At 46.1% G+C, this 26,709-nt stretch overlaps 1 protein-coding gene across 11 annotated transcripts in view; it reads right to left on the bottom strand.

Annotated features, from left to right (window-relative positions):
* Positions 1-26,709, bottom strand: part of PRR5L (proline rich 5 like) — a 157,716-nt gene that overhangs the window by 13,586 nt on the left and 117,421 nt on the right. For 10 of the 11 annotated variants that reach the window (XM_061381160.1, XM_061381154.1, XM_061381155.1 and 7 more), the window contains 4 exons: positions 24,388-24,436; positions 10,404-10,461; positions 5,742-5,833; positions 401-541 (listed from right to left, as the gene is read on the bottom strand). In XM_061381160.1, the coding sequence (XP_061237144.1) occupies positions 401-541; positions 5,742-5,833; positions 10,404-10,461; positions 24,388-24,436 (340 nt within the window). The remainder of the gene's footprint in view (positions 1-400; positions 542-5,741; positions 5,834-10,403; positions 10,462-24,387; positions 24,437-26,709) is intronic. The other variant, XM_061381153.1, reaches the window with a different exon arrangement.

The raw sequence follows: 26,709 nt of genomic DNA, 5'->3' as shown, positions 1-26,709 counted from the left end.
GAGGGCAGTACAACCTGCACGTTTCCTTTAGATCCAGAAGCTGCCACCCCTGCCACCCAGAGTCAGTCCTGGGCTGGGGAAAGACCGGCCTTTGTCACTGTCACACCCCCAGCCTCTGGCTTCCTGACTCCCAGAGGGTAGAAGAACATGTCCCAGGACGCCCTCAGGGAATGATGCCAAATTCCCCACGTTAAAGGGACCATCGCTTATGGGGCATCTCCAAGTGTCCTGGGAGACTGCGGGAGGAGAGGGACCTTGACAGGGCTCGCTGCACGCACAGCAAACGGACAAAGGAACTGGAACGTGACCGATGACACTAAAGAAGACAAACTGAGCCAGGGTGCTCCAGCCACAGGGGCCCTTTCCCTCATCCCTCAGTGACATCTCCGTCGCGCCTCACCTGCAGGATGAGCAACATCTGGACGATGGACGAGGGCAGCTGGGGCTGCGCTAGCAGCAGCAGGTCCTCCAGCTTCACCTTCAGCAGCACCAGGTCGCGGAAGCCCAGCAGGGAAATCTGGCGGATGGTCAGCTCCTGCCCCTGGTGGAAGAGAAGAGGCAGCAGCGGGACGTAAGAGCTTGTGGGATCTGTCACCAACCACATGGGAGCCAGGACCACAATCAGAGGGTGGGACTGGTGTCTCCAAGGCCCAGGGGGGCTGTTGAAGAGAAGAATATTTGACCCCTGTTCCTTCAGAATGAAAGCTTCATTTAAGATAAGGTATGACTCATGGGTTCAAAAAGATCCATGCACCCCAATGTTCATAGCAGCATTATTTATAACAGCTGAGACATGGAAACAGCCTAAATGCCCCTAGGCAGATGGCTGGATAAAGAAGCTGTACTCACACACACACACACACACTGGAACACTCAGTTCAGTTCAGTAGCTCAGTCGTGTCCAACTCTTTGTGACCCCATGAATCACAGCACGCCAGGCCTCCCTGTCCATCACCAACTCCCGGAGTTCACTCAGACTCACGTCCATCGAGTCGGTGATGCCATCCAGCCATCTCATCTTCTGTCGTCCCCTTCTCCTCCTGCCCCCAACCCCTCCCAGCATCAGAGTCTTTTCCAATGAGTCAACTCTTCACATGAGATGGCCAAAGTACTGGAGTTTCAGCTTTAGCATCATTCCTTCCAAAGAATACCCAGGGCTGATCTCCTTCAGAATGGACTGGTTGGATCTCCTTGCAGTCCAAGGGACTCTCAAGAGTCTTCTCCAACACCACAGTTCAAAAGCATCAATTCTTCAGCGCTCAGCTTTCTTCACAGTCCAACTCTCACATCCATACATGACCACTGGAAAAACCATAGTCTTGACTAGATGGACCTTTGTTGGCAAAGTAATGTCTCTGCTTCTCAATATGCTATCTAGGTTGGTCATAACTTTTCTTCCAAGGAGTAAGCGTCTTTTAATTTCATGGCTGCAGTAACCCATCTGCAGTGATTTTGGAGCCCAAAAAAACAAAGTCTGACACTGTTTCCCCTGTTTCCCCATCTATTTCCCATGAAGTGATGGGACCAGGTGCCATGATCTTCATTTTCTGAATGTTGAGCTTTAAGCCAACTTTTTCACTCTCTACTTTCACTTTCATCACTACTCAGCCATAAAAAGAATGGAATTTTGCCATTTGCAACAATAAGGATAAATCTGGAGGGTATTTATGCTAGGTGAAATCAGTCAGACAGATAAAGACAAATGCTGTACCTTATCACTTACAAAACAAACTAATGAATATAACAAAACAGAAACAGACTCATAGAGAATAAACTGGTGGTTACTAGTGAGTAGAGGGAAAGGGGACAGGGGTAACACAGGGCTAGAGGATGGACAGGTACAAACTACTAGGTATAAAAGAAATAAGCTACAAGGATATATTGTACAGCACAGGGAACATAGCCAATATTTTACAATAACTTTAAATGGAGTACACTCTATAGAAACACTGAATCACTGTATTGTAAACCAATATTGTATCATTGTAAACTAATACTGTGAATCAATTATATGTCAATAAAAAAAGTAAGGTGTGACTCAACCTGCCTAAACGACGCAAAGGTGACACAAGGCCATATATTGAGGGTCGTGCTGGGCTGTGAGTGAGGAAGGAGGAAGAGGAGGAAACAAGAGGAAAGATAGACAGCGCCTCCCTACACTCAAGGCTGTGTCCTCAGCTTCAGCCATTCAATATTTGTGGACCTATCGTATGCCAGGCAAAGAAGGAAATATAGGACCTGTTAAGACTCTTCTGCCAATGCAAGTAACATAGGAAGGAAAATCACTGAAGACGTAGAAGAAAAGGATTTGTTCAACCACGTAGATAGGGGCTGAGGATGAAAATAGTGACTGATAATTGTAAGAGCTAATCCTTATCTTAGGAAGGCTAAGTAAGACCCTTACCTCTGACCATGTGCTGGGCTTGATTCTCAACATGCCAGATATAAATGGCACGTTTGATCCTCATGACCACTTCTGAGATAGATATCGTAATAAAACCCAATCCACAGAAGAACAACCCTATACCCAGACTGACAGGAATTTACCCAAAGTAGAGCTGGATCTCAAAGATAAAGTATTTGATTCTAGAGCTCCTAAAGTTTCCCAAAACAGAAAGGGAAAGCAGGGCCCATTCCAAGACACTCCTTTGCATGTGTGTACACAGCACATACCCCAATTGGCTGCTCTTAGAGAAGATGAGATATCATCAGGGTATCCTCCCAAAGGGATGTGGCCTCCCATTCCTCAAGTTGGTCAAGACTTAAGGAAGCTTTGCACTTCCTAAAACTCCTTAGGGTTTAGAGAAACACGGGCAAGAGTGGTTTTGCCATTCTCACAGCCCCCTACTCTCCAGTCCCAAGAGATACACCCCACCCACACCTCACAGGCTCAGTTTAACCATTTCTTCTCTTAAAATTTTTTTCTTTAGTTCTAAGTTCTTTTTTGGGGGCTGCTTGAAACACGTAGGATCTTAGTTCCCTGACCAGAGATCAAACCCATGCCCCTGGAGTGGAAGCATGGAGTCTTAACCACAGACCACCAGGGAAATCCCTAACCACTCCTTCTTGATTGCCTTCCCTGGCCACCCCCAATGGTAGTGGTCCCCCACCTTTCCCAAGGTCCTACAATTTCTATTCTTTGCACCACATCTTAGCAGTTGGCACTGACTGCCTATCTCATAAGTGTCTGTGCCCTTGCTTCCTCTCCAGGACTCCATTCACTCTACAAGACAGAAAAAGGCAGGCAAGTTTCTACACCCTTGAATACTGTGGGCACTCAAACACCTTTATCCAGTGAGGAAGCAGGTCTCACGCAGACACTTACGCAGGAAGTTAGTGTCTAGACTAACAGACACCCCGAGGGTGTTATTACCAGTAGTAAGAGCCCAGGGGTTCTCCAAGTGGGGTATCTGTATCAGCAGCAGCACTTGGGAAATTGTGGGTGGGCGAGGTGGATGGGGCAACAGCATATGTTGCAACATCTTACAGTTTTTCTTAAAAAAAAAAAATTTTTTTTTTTTTTACTTAATTATTTAGCTGCTCTGGGTCTTAGTTACAGCATGCACAATCTTCACTCTTCATTGCTGCATGCGGGGATCTTTAGTTGTGACATGTGAACACTTAGTTGCAGCATGAGGGATCTAGTTCCCTGACCAGGGACTGAACCCTGGCTCCCCTGCACTGGGAGCATGGAGTCTTAGCCTCTGAACTACCAAGGAAGTCCCAGATCTTACAATTTTTTAAGAGAAGCAGGACAGTGTCATCCTCAGATCCACACAACTGGGCTCCTGCCTGAATCTGGGGCTAAGGGAGCCCTTCTTGACCCTCCAATACCAGGGCCAAGCCCACTCAGCTTCCTCACTCCCCATTCTAACTCCATCTAGTGGTGAATTCCCTGGCAGTCCAATGATTAAGTCTCTGAGCTTCCACTGCAGGGGGTGAGGGTTTGATCCCTGATCTCCTGGTCAAGGAACTAAGATTCTGCATGTCTCGAAGCACGGTGAAAAAGAGAAAAAACCCATCTGGGTATCTCTATCTTGGAATTCCCTGTAGACACAGGGAATCTTAAGAAGGACCTAGGTCTACACCCCTTCTCCAGTAGGGCTGCCAAATAAACCAGAGGCTGTCCAGCTACATTTGAATAACTTTCTAGTATAAGTATGTCCCAAATATTGCGTTGTTTATTGTTTATCTGAAATTTAACTAGGCATCCTGTAGGTCAATTTGTGTTATCTGGCAACCCTGCCTCCCAGGCATGTCGTCTTAAGACCCACTGCTGGCCAAGGAGTGAGTATTGCAGCAAAGGGACAAGTCTGTGGACACAGAGGGTGAGCCATCCACAGAAAAGCTATAAATCCTCTCATGGGGGCGCAGCGGGGAGCAGGGATGGGATGAAAAGAGCAGTGGGCTGCAGGCCACACGCTTCTACTGGAATTGTTAGGGGCAAACTGGAATTGGAAAAAGGGACTCTGAAGGCGTGATCTTCCGATTTTAAAATATTTGACATGTATTTAAAAGAACCCAGAATTCCTTTAAAACAGCATTCAGAGCAAACAAAGCCCATGGGCCCTTACCTCTGGTACAAAGTAATTCCTATCAATGGCTTCACATCTAATCTAACCTGATTGCATGCTGCTACTGCTGCTGCTGCTAAGTCGCTTCAGTCGTTTCCGACTCTGTGCGACCCCATAGACGGCAGCCCACCAGGATCCCCCATCCCTGGGATTCTCCAGGCAAGAACACTGGAGTGGGTTGCCATTTCCTTCTCCAATGCATGAAAGTGAAAAGTGAAAGTGAAGTCGCGCAGTCGTGTCCAACTCTTTGCGACCCCATGGACTGCAGCCTACCAGGCTCCTCCGTCCATGGGATTTTCCAGGCAAGATTACTGGAGTGGGGTGCCATTGCCTTCTCCGAACCTGATTGCATGCGAAGCCTTAACCCCAATGGCAAGAGCTATTGTGAGCACACAGCAACGGAAGCCTATGACAGACACGTACACTTTGGAGAAGAACATCTATTGGTCAGTCTGCCTGAGGGCGTGTCTATTCTCACCAGGCACTGACCAATCCTGTTCTTGGCCCCTGCAGCAGGGTAGAGGGAAACCAGCACATGGTAGAAATGAGCTGAGCTCTCAGAATAAGAAGCATAAGAGATGCTGTTCATCTCGTACTCTAAATTCCTCATTCTGCAGGAGATGAAACGAAGCCATGCTCAGAGACAGGAAATGAGTTTGCCTACACTCAACTACAGATTCCTAGTCCGCAGTTCTTTCTGCTACATCATGGGCCTTCTCGTCTTCAGGAAATCGCTTATGGAGAGCAAGGAACACTACTCCTTTCCCGGAATTTGGGAGTCACAGGAAACTTGCCAGACCACTATGCTTCAAAGAAAGTGGGGAGGGGAAAAAAGGAAAGAAAAGGGAAAAAAGTCTCCTTCCCCCATCTTCCCTTATTTCTGAAAAGAAGAAACAAACCACTCTAAGAAGATACAGACATCCTCAAAACCAAGAGGGAAAGGAGAGCCTGCAAATTGCTAGGTATGCATGCACTGTTCGCTGCTTGAGGTTAGATGCTAAATATAGAACAGAGTGCCTTCCAAAGATGTCCGAGGTCCTGATCCAACTCGGGCAGTGCCCAGGCTCCTGGTTTTCCCTCATTCGCTGGCAGGCCCCAGGGGGCACCGGTCAGGGAGTAAGACAGACTGCCCAGGCCGGCAGGAGATCGTTCCCCAGTGAGACTGACCTGAACTGGATAGAATATGGCCTGCAGGGTGGGGAGAGTCTCAGTGAAGAAGTGGTCCCAGACTTCAGCCAGAACCTCAATGCGATTTTCACCTACACAAGGGCGAGAAGATGGGAGGGGAGAAAGAAAGAAAAGAATGTGGTCATTACTCACAGGAGTGGTTGGGAGGCAGTTCCTAGTCAAATGGAGCACAGGCGGGGGTGTTGCGGGGGAAAGCTCATTACGTATATTGGATCTCTAAGTGCTACTACAGTAAACATGGAATTGGATGGGAAGATTATCAAGAATATGCAAATATGCCTTCTCTCCCTTAGTCCACAAAAGGGAGCTGAATTTTGAAAAGCACATAATTGCAATCATCATGAGAATGGTTACAACATGATCAGGCCCTGTGCTAGACTATTATCTATAAGTAATCTCATGAATGGATGTTATTACCCTGCTTTACAGCTCAGACATGCCAGGTATCTGGGCTCAAAGGAACACAGGTAGAATGCCAAGCTGGGCTTCCAGAACCCATGTTCTTGCCAGTATAATCCAGCCAGATCAAGTGCACAGTTAAATATTATCTTTTTTTTTTTTTTTTGCAATCACTAAGACACTGGTTTTTCAGTGTAGATTTGAGCTATCACTTGAGAAAGATGGAAAGAGGAATTAGAAACTATCACCTGCACCCACTGTAACTGGAAAGGCATTACTCTCTGAACGGTCATCTGCAAAACACAGCCACCTCCTGACACCGTGTCTATCCACACCCCCGGGATCAGGAAGCCCAGCCCTGGCCAAGCACTCCCCCCAGGCTAGATGGACACAGGTCACCCAACACCACCGGAAGGCTGTTTGAGGAACTTTTGCACCTGCAGGAAAGGCGGGCACTGGCAGAGGGGAGTCGGCACGGTGGCTGCTGTTTAATGACCTAGATAGCAGAGCTGACTGGGCACTGTCTCTGCCCAGCTGAGGCAGGGAAACTGGGTCAGCCGAGATTAAACACTGAGAGATGCGTCTGGCAATACATTGCCAGATCCACTGAACAGATCTTGAAAGATTCACTTAGTGATGTCCATCTATTAGTTTAACGGACAACAAAAGCAGTGGCTGCGAGAGAGAACAGAATGAAGCCATGACTTTTAACTGGCAGGACCAAAGATGTGCCGATTTTAAAAGGTCAGAGTGAAATACACCAGGGAAAATGCAAATCCATAACACCCTCTACTCTCCTTTGTAATTAGCCAAGAGCTAATTCCACTCTGGTGGAATCACTCATTCACTTCTCTGTCTCCTCCACTAGAATGGAAGTAATGGCACCGGCCCTGTCTTCCTGCTCACCTTTCTATTTCTAGTGCTTAGCATGGTGCCAGACACATTGGTGATTCACTCTTTGGAAATCTTTGATTGAATGAATGGCAAGTATTAAGTATATAAGTTTTTGTAAATGCCAAGGCTGGTGAGTGGAAGGAGGTTACCTTTTAATCCAAATACGGGACAAGACAGAGCAGGCAGGACTTAATAGTCAGCTCCAACATTTTCCTTTCCTCTTAGATAAAGAAAACCACACCATGGCAACCTGGCTGGGGAGAGTCTATTTTCTTCTTCTGTATCTTCATCCTCTTCTGAATTCCCCTTCTAAGTGAATTTTATTTCAGCCCCTTACACTCACCATCCTCCCTCCATGCCACAGGGCTTTTGCACATGCTAGTTCCTTTGTCGAGACTATTCTCTGCCTTCTCTCTTTGCCTAACCTACATCAGTTTATCTTCATAAACAGAAGATGTATTCATCTTCTTCATAGTTTCAACTCTAGCATCACTTCCACAGGAAAGTCTCCCCCATTGGTCAAACCCCTCTGTTATGGATTGTATTCTTAGTACTTGTCTCAGTTACAGTTTTATATTTGGTGGTGATTTGATTAATACATGTCTCCACTACAGGCTGTGAGCACCTTCAGGATTTGTAATCCTATGAAGTTTTGCTCACCACTGTGTTCTCAGCACCTAGCAAAGCACCTGGCATAATAGATAATCAAATGTCTGAATGAATCAATCAGTCACCATCCTCTTTTCAAAGGCAGGTTTGCTAGTTCACTGCAGGGAGGAGTCAGGAAATCAAGAGGACAGTTTGCAACATTGGGTCATGCTGTTGCCTAAAGCCAACATGAACCCCAACACTTGGAGAGAGTGTCTCAAAGGAGAAAAGGCTATGCCATCTCCTTTACTGATGGCCCTTACCCTGAGCCTTCCATCACAGAGACGAGCAGAGGCCCTGCCGACTAGAAAGATAGGACAGAAAGCCTGCTGCTCAGTGCTCCTCCTACTTTCTCCCCTTCACCTCCAAGACTGAGTACTCATTGGCACATGTAGTCATCATTCAACCCAGCAATGGGAAGGTGCGTCTCCTGGGAACCTGGGTCTAATTGTCAGCTTCAAACTTCAGAGAGGAATGGAGGTTTTGGAAAGTGTTCAGAGAAGAACATCAGAGAGACAAGCTAAACAGAGTAGCCTGGGGAGGAAAGAGTTAATGGGAGGAAGTGACTCTACCTCCAAGAACAGCCCCCAAGTCAAGGGCTTAGTCCTCTACAAAGATGAAAGGGGTCTGGATGGACGCTTCTAGATGATTATCTTATTAAAAACTGTCCTCTAATTGCCACAGAGGTTTAGATCAGAGGTGTACAGAATAAGTCTGAGAAATTCTTTAAAGCCAAGGTCACTAAAGCTCTAGAAAATATTACTGAAACTAACAAGGCATATTCTCCCTACGAAAGAGAACCACATAGCTAGGGGCTGCCTCTGTCCCTTCTGCAGCCATCAGTCAGGGTGGACGTGTATAAGTCAGGTCGATAAAGTACAGGTTATTCAATGATAAGACAGATTCCAAACTTGATTTTATAGCAAAACACTTTCATCCAATAAAATCTTTCTTGGAGTTATAACATACAAAATTAACATGTAGAGATGTTCTGGTTGAAGATGTAAGAGCGCCTTCACTGTGCAGAAAGGACCCTGCCGCCCAACCTGCAGGACAAGAAGGGACCCAGCAAGAACATCCCGGCCACTGCCCTCCAGTCACGCTTTGGAGCAGAAACACAGAAACTTGGATGCTCTTGTTTCTCCTATCAAGCTCTGCGCCTGAGTGTTCACTCTGAATGTAGTTATGTTGAGTGTCACCTGGGTGACAGACCGTCAGCTTTCCCTTTTAAGGTCCCTTGAATCTCTAGTTTTGCTCAGGATCTCGTTCATAACTCTGGTTATCCACATTTCCAGGAGCATATAACTCTCAAATAACTCTCCAAATGACTTACAAACAACGTGGTCGAAGACGTGGAAGCCACCCACCTTTCACGCCTAGGTACTAGCCCCACTCCAAAATGCAAAAAGGCCATGAAGCGCTCAACGTAATTGCATTCGAGGGAAACAAGGCTGCAGGTTCAGTCAACTCTTGAGTAGACAGAGGTTAATTTCGAACCTCTGGTTTTTCAAAGTTTTGGTGAGCACTCACTGGGTGCTGGGCCCTGGGACTTTCCAGGGTCAGTTTCTCATTTTTCTTCCTACTTTGGCTTTCCAGGAGACACAGACACAAGTGTCTTTCCCAGAGAAGGGGAAGAGAAAAAGGGATGGTCCACTGCCTGATACATCTGAATCTAGAAGTAAACTTGATCAACAGTAGAGGTCTCTGGGCTGGAGTAGAAAAAAAAGAAGGAACCAGTATGCATACCTACTATGTGCCAGGGACAGCACTGTGCTGGTTCTACTCCCATATCCCGTACAATCCCTACCTCCATTTTATCATTTAAAACATTATTTGAAAAACCAAGACTCAAAGCAACGAGAAACTTTCCAAAAGTCATCCAAGAAGTAGTGGCAAGCTGCAACCAGGATCCACGTTGATGGGAGCTGACAGTAGCCATCAGTGGAGCCATGGGGTCTATTGGCCAACTCTTGTCTTCATCCCAGCTCCCAGCTCCATCCAATGCCTTTCTATCAGTTAGACTCTAGAATCTTTTAAGGCTGGGGAAATTTTCTTTGCTTATTAAATCTTACCCCACTGAGTGGGTGCCTGCTAAGTCTCCCTCAAATGAGTGGACCATCTGACAGATACGACCTCAAGAAACAGTGAAAGTCTGCTCAGTCATGTCTGACTCTTTGTGACCCCATGGACTGTAGCCTGCCAGGCTCCTCTGTCCATGGAATTCTCTAGGCCAGAATACTGGAGTGGGTAGCCATTCCCTTCTCCAGGGGATCTTCCCAACCCAGGGATCGAACCCAGATCTCCCACATTGCAGGCAGATTCTTTACCATCTGAGCCACCAGGGAAGCCCCAAGAAACAGTACAAAGGTCAATAGGAAATAGCCTGGATCAGACCAGAGGGAACAGGATCTACAGTATAATGTATTCCTTCAAAGGAGACTCCTGGCATACATCTTTTGAAAACCAGCCCTTATGGGGGCCTCCCAAGAGGCCACCCTAATTCCCCCTCATTTCTCAAGCAGTCTGACTTGCACTGCCAGGAGTGACTCAAACTGAAACGCTGCCGCCTAGCTGGAGAAGAGGCGGCTGGGGTGACTCACGCGCTTGGAGCCTGCCTCTCTTGGACAGACTCATTTCATCTGTCCAAGCATCAAAGGCTGAGTCAGAGTTCCCACCAGATGGGGGCTGCCTTGTACTTGCCTTCACACAGCTTGATCTTCTCCTCCACGAACAGCAGTCCTTTTGCTAGAAGCTGGTTCTGCCAAAAGAGAACAGAGGACACAAGACTTCACTGCGTGACTAACCCTTGTCCACTCTAGGCGGGTGAAGGCATGGAGTTCTAGGCACTTGGACACTGTCATGCCTCCAGGCTGAAGAAGCCTTCGATCCTCTAGGAAGGCTGAGGCTTCGGGAGGAGTCAGCGAGACAGTCCGTCACGAAGGAGACGAAAGCCAAACCCAACCGGCATTCCCATCCCTCCAACCAGGGAAGATGTGACCACAAGCTTGGCTGGACTGTCTGGAAGGACTAGGGTGGACACCCAATGTCCTTTGAGCCCTTCATATAAACTCAGAAAGTGGAGCGTGGAGGCAATGGAAAATTATGCAGAAACGATAGACTTTTTATAAAAACTGACGGTTTCTCAAGCTAGCATGAAAGAGACGGCCTGCAAAATTTTAAGCAGCAGTGAGTATATGTCCCTCAGTGAGTGAGTGCATGAGAAAGTTGTGGGAAAACAGAGTAAGAAGAAGTCCCTTTGCAATTGCAACTAACAACTGTTTTGCAGATATCACAGGCTATTTATTCTTCGTCTCATCTAATTCTGACCCTCCCAATAATCCGATCAAGTTGGTGCTATTACCTTCTGACTTTACTGATGGTCAGGGTAGACTTGCCCACAGGAGACAGACTCAATCTTCCTGGCTCCACCAGCCATGTTCTTTTTACTCTGCCTTGCTACCTTCCAGTAGGTCTTCCCACCCAGATCCCCTTCTTCCCTCAAAAGGCTACAGCTGGTCCCACACAATGCAGGCAGCTTTTCCAAAGGTCACAGAATCTCAGAGATGCCTCACCACTTACCTCACATCTTTAGATAATCAAAGGCCTATGCTTATGGCGTGGGGGATCCACAGTGGTATATATCCTATCAAAAACCTATGCATTTCTTAGTGTTCTCCTTTAGAAAAACCTAAAACCCTGTTACCATGATGGTGAGCGTGTACATGGCAGAGAGGAAAGATCAGACAGGTGTTCAAGTCCAGCTCAGCCACTTTCTAGCTGTGTGATCTTGGGCTTCCTTTCCTGAGTCCTGAGCCCCCTCATCTGTAAAATAGCATCACACCAGCAATATCATAAAGTTCTTATAATATTATAAATATACACACAGGGACTTCCCTGGTGGTCCAGTGGTTAAGACTCCAAGCTGCCAATGCTGTGGACGTGGGTTCGATCCCTGGTTGGGGAACTAAGATTCCACATGATGTGTGGCACAGCCAAAAGATTAAATACACACACACACACGCACACGCGCGCACACACACACACACACCCACAGTAATCAATGGTAATGGGCAGTGATGACAATAGTTGCTCTCTTAACACAACTATCTTCACGAAAGAACAGGTGGGTAAAGAGATTCGATAATGAATGGATCCACATCAAACATATTAAAGTAGTTTATCAAAAGCACTATCACATTCCTGTGACTAATACATATATATGGAATTTTAGAGACCCAATTAAAATTTCCAGGCTATAACCTAATTTGAAAAGTAATTAGCCATCATTTAGTTTTAAGATGGAGTCCCAACTCAAAGTTACAGTGACATCCTATGGGAGTCCACCAACTCTGTTAAAGGGAAAAAGATCAATTCCTTTCCTAGGAATGATGGAACAGACAAGTAATGACAGTGAAAGTCTGTGTCCTCTGCCTTCCACCAAGCACACGAATCCCAGAAGCAAGAAAAACACCACAGCACCACTGAGATGATCACAATCAGGACTTTGTGCCACCTTAGCTGGGCAGGAATGGATGGCACAGGTGTTTCCAGATGTAACCAACCCCCAGCAAATGGCTCTAAGCAAAAATCCCAATTCAGGCCTGAAGTCTGTGCCCTGGTCCCTTTCACTGGCCCAGAGGATGTCTTAGGAGGTCCCCAGGCGCTCTGTGCGAGGAGTCCTGATGCCTTGCTCTCCATCACTGCCTCCATTGCCAACACGGGTACCCCAGCCTTCTTCCAAAATAGCCACAAATCCTCCTTAATTTCAAGTTTCTGAGATTTACCTCCAAATGTACGAGAGACTCCTCCCTGTGATGCAGGTTTCATCGTTATGTTCCTGCACTGTAATTATTTACATTTTAAAGGTGAGGGGTGTCCAAGGCACCGAGAGAAATAAAAGCCTAATCCAGGTTATATCATTAGTCAGTAATAGTCAATATATCCCATGCGTCAGGATTTTAGGTTCTTAGGGGTGAGGACCATGTAATTTAGGTTACCTGGCTTGGAGAACAATGCTTAAAACATGGTAGAAGCTAATAAATATTCACTGAGTACATATTGCCTGTTTGGATGTTAGAGACCATTTTTGCTTTTAAGAAATCAAGGTAAGAGAATGTTTTTAAGAGAGAAAGTGACGTAAGTCCCTAAAATTCTAGTACGAAATAGGCTGTGTGCTCAGTCGTGTCCTACTCATTGTGACTGTAGCCCACCAGGCTTCTCTGGCCATAGAATTTTCCAAGCATAAATACTGGAATGAGTTGCCATTTCCAACTCCAGGGAATCCTCCCAACCTAGGGATTGAACCCAAGTCTCCTGGGCTCCTGCATTGGCAGGTGGATTCTTTACCACTGAGACATCTGGGAAGCCAAAATTCTAATACCCTTAGGCATTTGTACATTTTGCTCTTATTTTACAAATGGCATTTTATTCCTTTGATGAAAACTACTTTGCATCTTACTAGACAAACTTTAAAACATGGCATAGGCTCTCCTTCCTACTCTTTTCCAGGTCCTCCCCCTACAAGGAGACATTTGGGGAAACTTTTTTTAAAACTAAGGAAGTCATTTGTGTATTATGGAAGAAATGGAAAAGAAAACATTCTTGTTAAATTTCTCATGATACATAGCATAGAAATTCTGTAGCTTAGATTAAAATAAGAGTAACAGAAACCTGAGGTGAAAAGGGGCCTTCAGAATCATCTAGTCATTCTCACCTCTCCCCAGCCCTGTGGTCCAAATCAAATGGCCACACACAGTTTCAGTAATTTTTTAGGTTGGACTCATTTTCCAGAAAGCTAAAGCACCTTTCAAAAGCATCTTAAAGAAAGCATTTTTACTCCTAGGCTTTGTAGATTTTGCTCTTATTTTACAGTTGAATAAACTGCAACTAGAAGTACAATCTCCAGCTTTTATTTGGCACGTGCTAAGTGAACTCGATCTTTTGGGCTAGCCTGGCCCTCAGCCCCACCTCTCTGGAGAGTCGCCCGCCACCTACTCAGTGACACTCGGCCCCCTCTTGCATGCTTGAGCCCTTTGAACCCAGCCTTCATCTCCGGCTATGCTGATTGGCTGGATGCCCACCCTCCAACCCACCTAAGTCTCAAACTGAGCCAATCACTTGCTCTCCTGGGAACTGTAATCAACCAGGCCCCCTTTGATCCAAAGGGCTCTGTAATCCTAAGGTCCCAGTGCTTTGAAAGGACTTATGCTCTGCAGTTGCCTTCCTCACTTTGTAATATTTTTTATTTTTTAAATCTGTTTTTTAAGAGAGAAGGCTGACGGGGCAATGGAGCTCACCCCAGGGGCTTGACTTCAGCTCACTTGTGGTTTTGTCTCCTACAGCCACCCCAGGAGGGGGGGTTTAGGTCCCTGCTCCCCACCCCCTGCTGTTCCTTGCCCTGCCAATCTCCTCTGCCCTGCCCCACCACTGCTGTCATCCTACTCCTAAGGCGATGACAGGGTCGCGTCGGTGGGGGCCCAGGCCTGGTGCCTTACAGCATCTTGCAGAAAGCCAGGCGGCAGACCTCCCTGCCCTGGGCTGGCAAAGCTCTGGCTCGAGTGCTGGTGACTCAGTGGAGGCCTCTTGACCACCCCTGATCTATGTACCGAGACCGTGAAGGTTATAACTCTTGGGGGTCCCCTGTCCATGGTGGGTGGCAGCTGCAGGTCCATGCGAAGGGAAGTGCCTTCCACGCCCCGGTAGCAACCACATTTACATTCTGCATCTGCAAATGATGAAGCCCACCCTGTCTGCTGATCACTGCACCCAAGGACACACCAACTGGACATCTGTGCAGCTTAAAACGGCTGAGACTTAAAGAAAAAAGAAGAGAAAAACAGCCTGGATTCAGAGAGCTATCCTGTCTTTCTAAGCATCTGTTCCCCCTGGCCTCACCTGCCAGTATTTGAAGCCCCAGATAAACACCTGACTCTAGAAAGAAAGTGCTGAGAAAATGTACGGGAACAGAGCTGGAGAGGATCCCAACTTTCCTCTTGTCCCACTCCCTGCCCAGTGGCACCAACCCCATCACCTCCCAACCCAAAGGCTTTGAGCCAAAGAACCAGTTATATTCAATAGCAGCCGCCTAGGAAATGGGCCAGTTGTTACTTAATGCAGCCCCCATAAATGAACTTGGACGGGGAATACATAGCCCTCTAATGAAGTGGCAGAGGATCCAGAAGGGAAAAAAAAAAAAAACAGCTGACCTGTGTTTATGAAGATGTTGGGAAAAAAAACGCAACAAAACAAAACACAAGGGTGTCTGTGGAAAAGTATCAAAACTATGCAGTCTTCAGCTCATCCTGGGTAATCCTGGAGAGTGGGCAGAAGGAGCTGGGGAGGACAGAGGAGAGAGTGGGCCTGTGACAACTGCAGGGCTACTCCCTGACCCGGCCAGAAGGGCTCCGGAAAATGAAGAACCAACAAGCTAGGAGTTGGGGTGAATGATGCTACTCCCACACAGGGTAGGAGCTCTGTAAATGCTTAAGGCTGCTAACCATCCATTGCTTCTGGTGCTTTAGCAGTGATGATGACAGTAAGAACAGAAAGGATGACAGGAGGGATAACACTGGTTTTTACTCTTTGTCAGGCACTGTTTTGTACCCTTAGAATGCGTGATCTCACTTTACCGTTGCCACAAACTGAGGCCCTTTATACAGAAGAAGAAACTGAGGATCAGAGAAGTGAAAGTGAAAGTCACTCTGTCGTGTCTAACTCTTTGCGACCCCATGGACTAAACAGTCCATGGCATTCTCCAGGCCAGAATATTGGAGTGGGTAGCCTTTCTGTTCTCCAGGGGATCTTCCCAACCCAGGGATTGAACCCAGATCTCCCGCACTACAAGCGGATTCTTTACCAGCTAAGCCACAAGAGAAGCCCAAGAATACTGGGGTGAATAGCCTATCCCTTCTCCAGCAGATCTTTCCGACCCTGGAATCAAAATACGGTCTCCTGAATTGCAGGCAGATTCTTTACCAACTGAGCTATCAGGGAAGCCCTAAGGTTCAGAGAAGCAACTAGCAAATGTGAGACCAGAACTGGCATTCAGGTTGGTTGGAATCCAAAGCCCAAATCTTTCCCCCAGCATATGACTCTGTTTTACTTCAGCAATGATGATAAAAAAAAAAAAAAATACTAAGGTGAACAGCTATCATTCCTTGATGGCTCAGTTTGTATTATACAAAGCACTTAATATATGTCATCTCCTCTAGTAACTGGCAACAATCTTTGGAAGTAGGTACTGTGATTACAGCTGCTGCTAAGTTGCTTCAGTCGTGTCCGACTCTGTGAGACCCCATAGATGGCAGCCCACCAGGCTCCCCCTCCCTGGGATTCTCCAGGCAAGAACACTTCAGTGGGTTGCCATTTCCTTCTCCAATGCATGAAAGTGAAAAGCGAAAGTGAAGTCGCTCAGTCGTGTCCAACTCTTAGTGACCCCATGGACTGCAGCCCACCAGGCTCCTCCGTCCATGGGATTTTCCAGGTAAGAATACCGGAGTGGGGTGCCATTGCCTTCGTGATTACAGCTAGATTATCACTGAGAAAACTGAGTTTCAGAGAGGCTAGGTAACATGCCTACAGTCACATAGCCAGAAAGTGTTCTGGCAAGGACTGGGATTCATACCTTCCCAGCAGAAAGGCTGGTGGTTTTAGGCATCACACTCTTCTGCCCAGTCAGTTGGAGAGATTTTTAATGCCCTTGCCCACAAAGGAAAATAGATGAGATCCATCTGGTTCAGATATGGTGGGGAGGTTGGCTTGGCAATTTCAGGCTATGTAACCAGGTTCCACCAAAACTTTCATTCGTCTGGGTCATTGCTGCTGCCCAATCCTGCTACAGCTTCTCAACTTCTGCCTCTCCAAAAGGGCTTTCCTGGGGCTTCCCTCTCCGCTGTGCTAAGTCTCTTCAGTCGTGTCCAACTCTGAGACCCCATGGACTATAGCCAGGTTCCTCTGTCCATGGGATTCTCCAAGCAAGAATACTAGAGTGGGTTGCCATGCCCTCCTCCAGGGGATCTTCCCAACCACATTTTATATCCAGCAAGGCACACATCTGGCTCCCAGATGGATTCTATTGCCAGATAAGACATTCTTTCCTACCCCAGAAGGATTTGGCAGGATGTCACTCTGCCCACCAAGAACTTGTATTAACCAATAATTCTAGTTCACGCATTTGTTTTCAGGGACAGCAATGTCTACAGAGGTTGTTGTCGTTGGCATCAAGCCGATGATGGATTCATGGGTCACCTCCATTTTTTTCCCCTTTTGTGACTTTGAAAGTACAGCCATCATCTCTAAGGATGTCTACATTTCCTGTGAACCTGGATGTCTTCCTAGATAAGCAATAAAAAGTCTTATAAACAAAACTCACCCCCAGGCCCAAAGAGTTCTTAATAAACTAATGTGTAGGAGTGATGAGACCAGAGAGAAAGCCCCAGATGGGAGACTGAAGACAATTTAAAACTTGGTACAAATGCTAATTCTTCATTTAGCATCATTTTGCTGGTAAAATTCACTGAAAGGGTGAATTAGGGCTTTTTTCAAGTTATTTTATGAGGAAGCAGGAAAACAGTCCCATGTCTGTTTTGCTAGATACTGAAAAATATAAAGTTTAAAAGCATTGAAATTTTTCTTCTCCGGGGTTTTTCAGGGGATGTCTCCAGGGCATTTTTAACACTTAAATTATATAATCCAAAAGATTTTTTCCCATGGCCAGATGGCCTGGGTTTGATCTATGCTCTACCTTTTACTGGGCTTCCCAGGAGGCATTAGTGGTAGAGAACCAGCCAGCCAATGCAAGAGATATAATTGACACAGGGTATGATCCCTGAGTCGGAAAGATCCCCTGGAGGAGGGCATGGCAACCCACTCCAGTATTCTTGCTGGAAAATTTCATGGACAGAGGAGCCTGGCGGGCTACAGTCCATAGGGTCACAAAAAGTCAGACACGACTGAAGCGGCTTAGCATGCACGCTGTCTTTTACAAGTCGAATGATAGTAAATAACCTCTCTTTCCCCAAGTTCAGCTGCAATACGTGCTAAACAATAACAATGAAAATGTTCTCATCCTCTGTCAGGAGGACCACGTGACTTAGTGCAGGAATGGTTCTCAGATCAGGTCTCAAGACTTGAGCGCACATGAGAATCACCGAGGACTTGCTAAAACACAGACTGCTGGGCCAGACCCCACAGTTTCTGATTCAGTTCGTCTGAGGAGGGGCCGGAGGATTTGTTTATCTGACACTTTCTCAGGTGATGCTGAAAACACAGGTCTGAGGACCACACTTTGAGAACCAACAGATTAGAACAATGCCTGACACATAAATTTTGGAAAATATTGGCTTTTGTTACTATGATGGTTATTTTTGTCTTCCTTAAGTTGTAGAACAGCCTCCGAGAAAGGCCCCCTGCTGCTTTCCAAGTCTAACAATACTCTTTAGCCTCAGTCTTTACTTCTCAGGCCACTGAAGTGCTAGATGTTTTCATGTGTCCAGCATGTCTTCCATCCCTTCTCACACTGGTTCCCTAAACCCGTCTCCTGCCATTCCCAGCCTAGTCACCCAATTTCATCCATAATGGGTTTCCAAAAACACATACGCATGTGGAACAAGACACTGATGTGTTATAAGGGGGAGTTCTGTTTCTATAGAGCATTAGATGATAAAATCCCTAATTACACCTCATTTTTGGTGCTCATCTTCAGGTGCTATATTTGCAGCATTTGGTATGTACATGTTCCTTCTTTAACAGTTGAACGTGTAATAATCTCGTCCGATGAAGCTACAGAGTTGCTGTTTCAGCATGTCCACAGATTTCCATCTTTCTCTCACTTATATTAAGATTTATGGTTATCCATTTCAAGACTCATTTTTCCATTTATCTCCATGAAATAGGAGGAAAGCCCAGTAAAAATATTCAAATAATTGCACAAAATTCAAGTAATTGCCGAGGAAATTAAGTACAGCAAAGCGGCTGGCTGGTGGGCAACCCCACAGAAGGCAGCCTGAAAGAGCCAGGGGTCATCCTGGAAGCCCCCAGACTATGCCAACTTTTTCTCTCCCTTCTCAGCAGCCAAGGGAAGCGTTAGGCCACCCCAGTGTTCATAGACTCTGTACGTAAGTTAAGGCCTCTCTTCCAAGAGCTGGCCAAATTCAAAATGCAACCTCTAATGACCTTCTCACCGAAAGACATCATCCTCTCCCCATCTCTCCCATCTTCATCCTGGAGTTCAGCTCCTCTTGTTTAAAGCCCCTCTGGATCCTGGCTCCAGTTTCACCTTCAAAGCAGTATATGGGAACTATCCCTCACTACCTGCGTGCTTGTATGCTAAGTTGCTTCAGTCATATCCACTTTTTTGTGACCCTATGGACTGTAGTCCACCAGACTTCTCTGTCCATGGATTCTCCAGGCAAAAATACTAGAGTTGGTAGTCATTTCTTCCTCCAGGGGATCTTCCCGACCCAAGGATCGAACCCAAGTCGCTTATGTCTCCGGCAGTGGCAGGCTAGTTGTTTACCACTAGCGCCACCTGAGAAGCCCTCCTAATTTATCCTTTTTCCCATTTCAGGAATCACTCTAGCCTTCCCAAGTGGATTAAAGAAGAGTTTAAACTTTTGTACCCTATTCCATTTGGGTTTGAAAATTGCAAAAATTATTTCCCCCACTCTTTATTGCTTCTCCACCTTAATTTTTCTGGATTCTTACAAGCCCTATCTTTGTACCTAAACAATGTATTTATTCTGGGCCTGTTTTTAAGCCTTTACCTTCCACTCAGTGCTTCAGTTAACATAATGTTCTGTATTACTTGTATGGATGTATCTACAGCTCTGCACTTCAATTTCATACTCCATGGTGACCAGGACGCTTCTATGGGTCTCTCCTTCAGCTTCCTGCCACGTGCCACATGCCCTTGATGAATCCTCTCTGATAATGGTGCATTAATGGGAAACTGGCCTCCTGGGACTCACAGATATGAGAAGATGGAAACATTCTATCACACACTACTAGGCCATCTGTGACCTACTGACAAGTGTGGTTGCCAGATTTCCCCTTTTGCTAGGTAGTGTCTTGTTCAAGGGCTTCCCAGGTAGCTCAGTGGAAGAGAATCTGCCTGCCAATGCAGAAGATGCAAGAGACGTGGGTTCAGTCCCTGGGTTGGGAAGATCCCCTGGAGATGGAAATGGCAACCCACTCCATTATTCTTGCTGGGAAAAATCCCATGGACAGAGGAGCCTGGTGGGCTACAATCCTAGGGTCACAAAAGAGTCAGACACGACTGAGTGACTAAACAAAAAGAACAAATCTTGTTGAAAGTCACTGACTACACCCTGAGTTTCTGTATCAAGCAAAACTCTGGTTGCACCAAAAGTAATTTAACTTTCTGGGCTTGAGGAACAGCTTCCAACAGACACAACACAGCCAGCAGATGCAGAAACACAGAATGCTATCTGCACTCTTCCCATCCCCACATCCCGAACCACTAAGGTACCTAATCAGTTAAGAGAAAAATGCAGAGCATTTCCTATCATCCATTTCCAGAGTTAAAAGAAACCAATTACCCCCCCAGGGCTGTCTCTAGGATAGAGTTCCTGTCGGAAACCCCAATTTTCCTTCTGGGTGCAATTCAAAACAGACCAAAGGATAAAGAAAATCAATACTGCAAATGTCAAAGATTTTTTCTGGCCGGTGTCTTCTAGAAATCTATCTGTGCTTTTGCCAGTCAAATGGGCTGTCTTCTCTGTGTGCAGGCATAAGATAAGCACCATTTTCCCACCTGCTTTCCTCCTTCCCTCACCTCGGGTCATTTTCATTATACTTCCCTGAAGACCATCTTTTTTTTAAGCTGCAAAATGAGAATGTTCACTTTCAAAAGCGGAGCCCCAGTGATAGATTTTACAAACAGTAATCTCTGGGTTGGGGGTTCTGGGTACCAGGAAGCAGATCTCACTGCTGAGTACAGATGTCTGGGAGGGTGGTCATCTGATCCTCCACACAGAGGAGCCCACTCGTCACCTTACCCAACAGCCATGTCCATGGCATGTGGGTTGCAACAGTCCACCCCAAGATTTCATTCCTCACTTGTCCCCAGACCTTGCCCCTTCCTTCTTTCTGGAGGAACGCTCTTCCTGGAGCCCATCCTGACTGTCCCTCTTAAAACTATGGCTGATAACTGAGTGTGAAGGCTGAGGTTGCCTCTATCCGCCTTCCCTCCTGGATTTCCCTCTTCATCTGAAGAACTATTCTCGGTGTGGCTTTGAAACCAGACCATTACTAAGGGTGCCTGGCAAATGACTTTCCAAACCTGAGTCTCTCTTGAACCACCGTCACCACTTGGCCACAACCAGGGCCGCTTACAGTTATTCCTGTATACTATTTTTCTTCAATCTATCCATTTTTTTCATTCTTTATTTTTAAAGATTTTTTTTAATGTGGGCCACTTTAAAAGTCTTTATTGAATTTGTTACAATATTGCTTCTGTTTTATGCTTTGGTTTTTTGGCCCCAAGGCATGTCAGATCTTAGCTCCCTGATCAGGAGCCCACACCCCCTGCATTAGAAAGCGAGGTCTTAACCCCTGGACCACCAGGGAACTGAGGGAAGTTCCCCTCAATCCACTTTTTCAAAATATAAATATGTTTAAAAAAGAAACCATAGTAACCCCATTTACCATAAACAGAATGTAACTCAAGGATCTACTCAATGCAAACTAAACGATGTTACATAACTCTAATTAAGGGCTTCTGGCTGAAGACACTAAGTCTGAAACCTGCTGTCTCTTCATTAAACAGCATAGATCATCAAGTCTTGCAGAAGTGTAACAGACACAAGGGCGCAAACAAGACTTTCCCTGGCAGGATCAGAAGTGCCAAAGGAAAATAAGGAAACACCATGAAGACAAAGGTTGCTCAATACCACGGCATACACCTCCTCAAATCTCTCATGTATCCACGGTGGACAACCCCCTCCTCTAGCCCAAGAAAGTTTACTGGGCATCTACTATGTGCTGGGTAATTTCTAGGGACTACAGAATCAAACGCATTTTAAAAAATGGCTCTGAGCTCGCATGAGACCTAAAACCTACATTTTAACAAACAAACAGTATCTAGGATAGCCTTTGTTCCAATCTAGCACCTTGAACTAAGGAAAAACCCAGATTTGAAATCATGAAAAACTCCCAGAAGGAGACTCAATAGTCACCAAGCAGTCTCTCTGATTAAGCTCTAGATAAAACATGACATGTGGTTACCAGCTGTTAAGTGTCTGACACACTTTGTAAGCAGTACTAACTGCCCTCGAAACCTCAGGGCTTCCCAGTTAAACAAATCCCCACCCAAAAGCCCTCCCCAACCCATCCGAGGGGGAGCCCCCAAAGCCAAGCAATGACTGACACGTCAAACCTGGTTGAAACCACACAGGGAACCTTGTCTATTTTAAATGTCAATGAGGAAGGCAGCTGGGCCAGCAGGTTTCTCCAGGAGGGGATGAAAAACCACTTCTGTAGTGGGATTTAAAACTCAGTCACTAGAGACAGCGAGAGAAGACAGTGTGGACAAGACTGACCTCTGAGTCAAGGGCAACTGAAATGATTCACATTTGTGACTAATTATCTCTTCTTTAATCTTTGTTTGTCTCTCTCCCTGGACAGGGGTGGTCTTTCAAGCTGCTGAGACTTTTGACCTGACTGAATTTCGGGCTTCTGTTGGGTCTTGCTTTCTCCAGATTTAGAATGGCCAAGTGGCCATTTTCTGGTGTGTGTGTGTGTGTGTGTGGGTGGGTGTGGGTGTGGGTGTGGGTGTGTGTGTGGGTGTGGGTGTGTGTAACAACTGACATTTGTCATTCTTTCAAAGTGCACATAAAAGTTTAAGCTTCCTGATCTATGCAAAGAAAATGAAAGGATGCTTGTGTTGTTTTTAAAACCTACAAACTCTTTATACTGTCTTAAAAGTATGCTCACCTGGGGCACAGAATAACATCACCAACCTGAAACCAATTTGTTACGGGTTTTATGTCACTTCCCCATTAAAATGGGCGGGTTACACTTTAGAATAAAGAATATGTATACAGCTGATCCTTGAACAACATGGGGGGCTTTGGGGGCCAACCCTCCACGTACTTGAAAATCTGCATATAATTTGTAGTCAGTCTTCTGCTTCACAGGATCTTTGATATTCACAGATTCAACCAACCATGGATCCTACAGTAAATACAGTAGTATTTACTATTAAAAAATAAACCAAACCTGTGTGCAAGTGGACCTTTGTGATTCAAACCCATGTTGTTCAAGGGTCAACAGTATATAGATATTTAATGAACACATTATTCTGTTTTACTCTGTACTAATCACTGTTCGAACACTTAACAAATAATAATTACCTTAGTCCTCACAACAGCCCTGTAAGGTTACATTCTATGACCCCTGTTTTTATAGAACAAGATACTAAAATAAGAGAGGTAAAGTGACTTCCCAAGGTCACACAGCTAGAAAGTGGCTGTGCTGGGCGCTGAACCCAGGCAGTCTGGCTCTAAGCGTTCTGCTCTGCTTCCCCCCGCCCTGGCCCCTTCACAGTATGTGCTGCGTGCTTTTCATGAATTATTTCATGTGGACAGAGCAGCGACCTATAAGGTAGATCATTTTTTTTTAATTCAATTTTACAGATGGGGAAACTGAGGCATAGAGAGGTGAAGCAGCTTGCCCCAGACACTCAGCTCTGACTTCGTGGAAGTCACCCACTCAGCTACATGACACCTCCCCACGCCCTCCCACCACGTGCCTTTGGCTGGAGTCAGGAAGCCAGCTCGTGCCAGTGGGTTAGAAACCACCTGTGACTGAACTTGGAGTCTTGAGTTGACTAGCTGCATGACAACAGTGTCTAGGCAGGAGGGATGTTAGCTTGTCTGATTCAATTCTACCTTTAACAGAACAGACTGAGAGGCTTAATGACAAGAAAGAACTTGACTAAAGGGACATTTCATTACACTCAATTAGGTACCATCCACTGGGTGGGAGGGAATGGCAGTAGAGAAGCAGTTCTCCAAGTGTGGTTCAGGGTCCCCTGGGGGATCACCCAGACCTCTTCCACATGGTCAAAACGATTTTCTTAACAACACTAAGCTGTTATTTGCCTTGCATCCTCCATGAGTGTACTGTGGAATTTTCCGGAGACTATGTGCAATATTTTCCAGATGTGCATTATCACAATAGACTGATGATGAAGCCGATTCGAGCATCCAGTCTGCAGGCAAATTTGCAGGCATATAACACAATGCCACACTTCTACATTTAGTTTGAAAAAGTTATTGTTCATAAACAGGTCATTAATGCTAACATGCAGGAGGTTTATTATTTGAATGAATTAAGGCATACAGTAAAGTTTCTCATGTCTAATTTCTATCATGGTGAAGATACAGTTAACCCAAATAAATGATTGTTTTTAAGAACATCAAGGGGTTCCTGAGACCAAAAAGCCTGAGAACTGCTACCTGAGACTGTAATCTCCAAAAGAGCAAGGACACTTGTCCTGTATGCCGCCACAGCCGCTGCACTGCAGTGCCCAGCACATAGGAGGAACTCGGGATACATAATTTTGGATGTTGAAGGCATGTCCTGTGAACCGTTATCAGTCATCCCTTAGGGTCCATGTATCCACGTGCAAAATACAACCCATGCTCAGATGCACAGAACTTACCTGGAAATAGTCTGTAATGAATGATCCAAGTTCACTCTTCAGCAGCCGCCTGGAGAGAGAGAAACACCGTCAAGCAGTCCTTGATGCCACAGCTCCTGGAGTCTAGTTCACAGATGCACAATGAATTGGCATGCTTGCCAGCGACACAGGCGCTGAGACCAGGCCTGGGAAGGGGGTGTGCTTTCCTAGGCCCTAGGAATGCCCTACCCCCACCAAGGTTAGTAGAGAATTGGGGAGGGGGGGATGGGAATCCTAGAGGGACTTCTGCTCCTTCATTCACTCTATGGGTAAAGCATTTCCAGAGGGCAGCCACAGGGGATCCTATTTCTAATAGAGGTGGAGGCAGGCCGGGGCACCTTGCTTCACATGCAGCAAAAGATAAGGAAGAGGAATACCACAACTGTGTAATTAATTCCCCCATCTTTGCAGACTTCCTGGTTTAAAATGCATTTTGCATACATTCTTCATCCAAGTATTAGAAAGTATGTGTGTGGGGGGAGCAATTATTATCCCTCATGTATAGATAAAGAAATTGAGGCACAGAGAGGTCTCCCAAATAAGTCAGTGGCATAGTTAACATTCAAACTTCTGCAAATTCAGCATTTTTGCATAACTCTACCCTGTCTTGCCTCGAAAATTCATGGAAGAATATATTCAGGTACCATGGTTTCGGTGGTCTCATTGCCCATCCCCGAGCAGCTGAAAAGTCCTTCAGGGGAGAACGGGTCTATTTTATTTATCCAGCACCAACATTCATTCAGCTGCCCTTTATGTGCCAGACATTGTTCTAGCACCAGGCGTACAGAAGAGAACAAGAACAGGCGAGGTTTCTGTTCTCAAGGAGCTTACATCTTTGCAGGGAGGGTTATGAAGAGCCAGCGGGTTAATCAATACACTCCCAAGATAAGTTCAAAGAGCCTTAAGAGCTACACACACAAAAAAAAAGAAAATGAAAAATGGGGGTATTGGCACCAGACCTCCTTCTCCCCGTGACAAATCATGCGACCATTGCTACTGGTCTTTCTTTAATTTAACCCAAACAAGGTGAGGAAGCTGAAGCCAAGAATCCAGTGAGTTCCCTAGAGAAGAAAGCCTTCAGAACATCCACTGACTTTATTTACGCATCCCATCAGCCACGGTTACTAAGGAGCAAACATTCAAACTTCTGACCACACCGACTGGGTTTTAACTCCTCAAAACAATGCGTTCCCACGTGTCGGATAAACAGGAAGTTGTTACAGCAAGATGTCACAAGGCGCAGAAGACAGACACAACAAGACTGGGTCACAAGAGGAAGAAACATCCATGACCTAAACTTTTGTCCCAGGAAGAACTCCCGAATGCTGAAAACCCACACTGAGCAAGGAAAATACCTTCTTTTTCCTAGGACCGAAGATATGTCTGTGGTGGACACTGCATTCTGAGATCCAAGAGAACTGCATTTTCTGATCCAAGAGATCAGAAGGCCACCCCACCCAGAGAACCTAAGGTTCACCGACATGTGTGGAGATTTGACCAAGCCAGGGAAGTCTTCCTTGGTTACCAGGCCAAGAGCAGGTGGGTCCCGGCTGGACTTCGAGGCTAGAGGCATCTCTCAGACCAGACACAGAAATCAAGTGGGCAGTCCCAGGGGGAGGCCCTGGGACAGGAAGAGGCAGGGAAGCTGCTCCTGGCTGCTGGCTCCCAACAAGGTCTTCACGGCCACCGGGAAGTCTCAAAACCACAGGTGAAGGAGCCAAGCTTCATCAAAAAGTGGGGGAAACAAGTCAACACAGTCAGTTACTACTAACAGAGCTGCTCAAGTGTATCTTCGGGGCCCACAGTGTGGAGGGGTCAACACGGTTCTGAGACTAAACTGCATGCTATGGAATTGGTGTCCCGAGGAAGCCACACTGGGAGAACACTGTGCTCATGAAGATGCTTCAGGTAAAATCGAAAAAGAGGCTTCAGCGGTAAGAGTAGGCCTTCAAAGTCAAGAGCTAGGGAAACCTCCTGGAGCATGGCAGGGGAGTAATCACTATTGACTGGGATTGGATGTGATTAAGCAGGTGGTTATTGCCCAGGGATTTTCACAGTGGCACCCTGGGGGCATCGTGATGCTACCCAACTGAGGACTTCAAGGGGTCTCCTCCCCTGCCAGTGACAGGAACGGTACAGCACCCTAAGGTTTCAGCCAGGGCTCCATCAAGCCATGGCCAACGTCAGAGTTCTGCAGAGCATTACAAGAAGACAAAGCTCGAGATCGAAACCAGCTCATAAAGGCGCACAGACTAAAGAGTGAACTTGTTGCAACTGTCAAGACAAAGGCATAGCAAAAAGGAC

The sequence above is a fragment of the Bos javanicus genome, chromosome 15 (genome assembly GCF_032452875.1).
Source record: "Bos javanicus breed banteng chromosome 15, ARS-OSU_banteng_1.0, whole genome shotgun sequence".
Taxonomy (NCBI): domain Eukaryota; kingdom Metazoa; phylum Chordata; class Mammalia; order Artiodactyla; family Bovidae; genus Bos; species Bos javanicus.
This window is presented reverse-complemented; position numbering and strand designations above follow the sequence as displayed.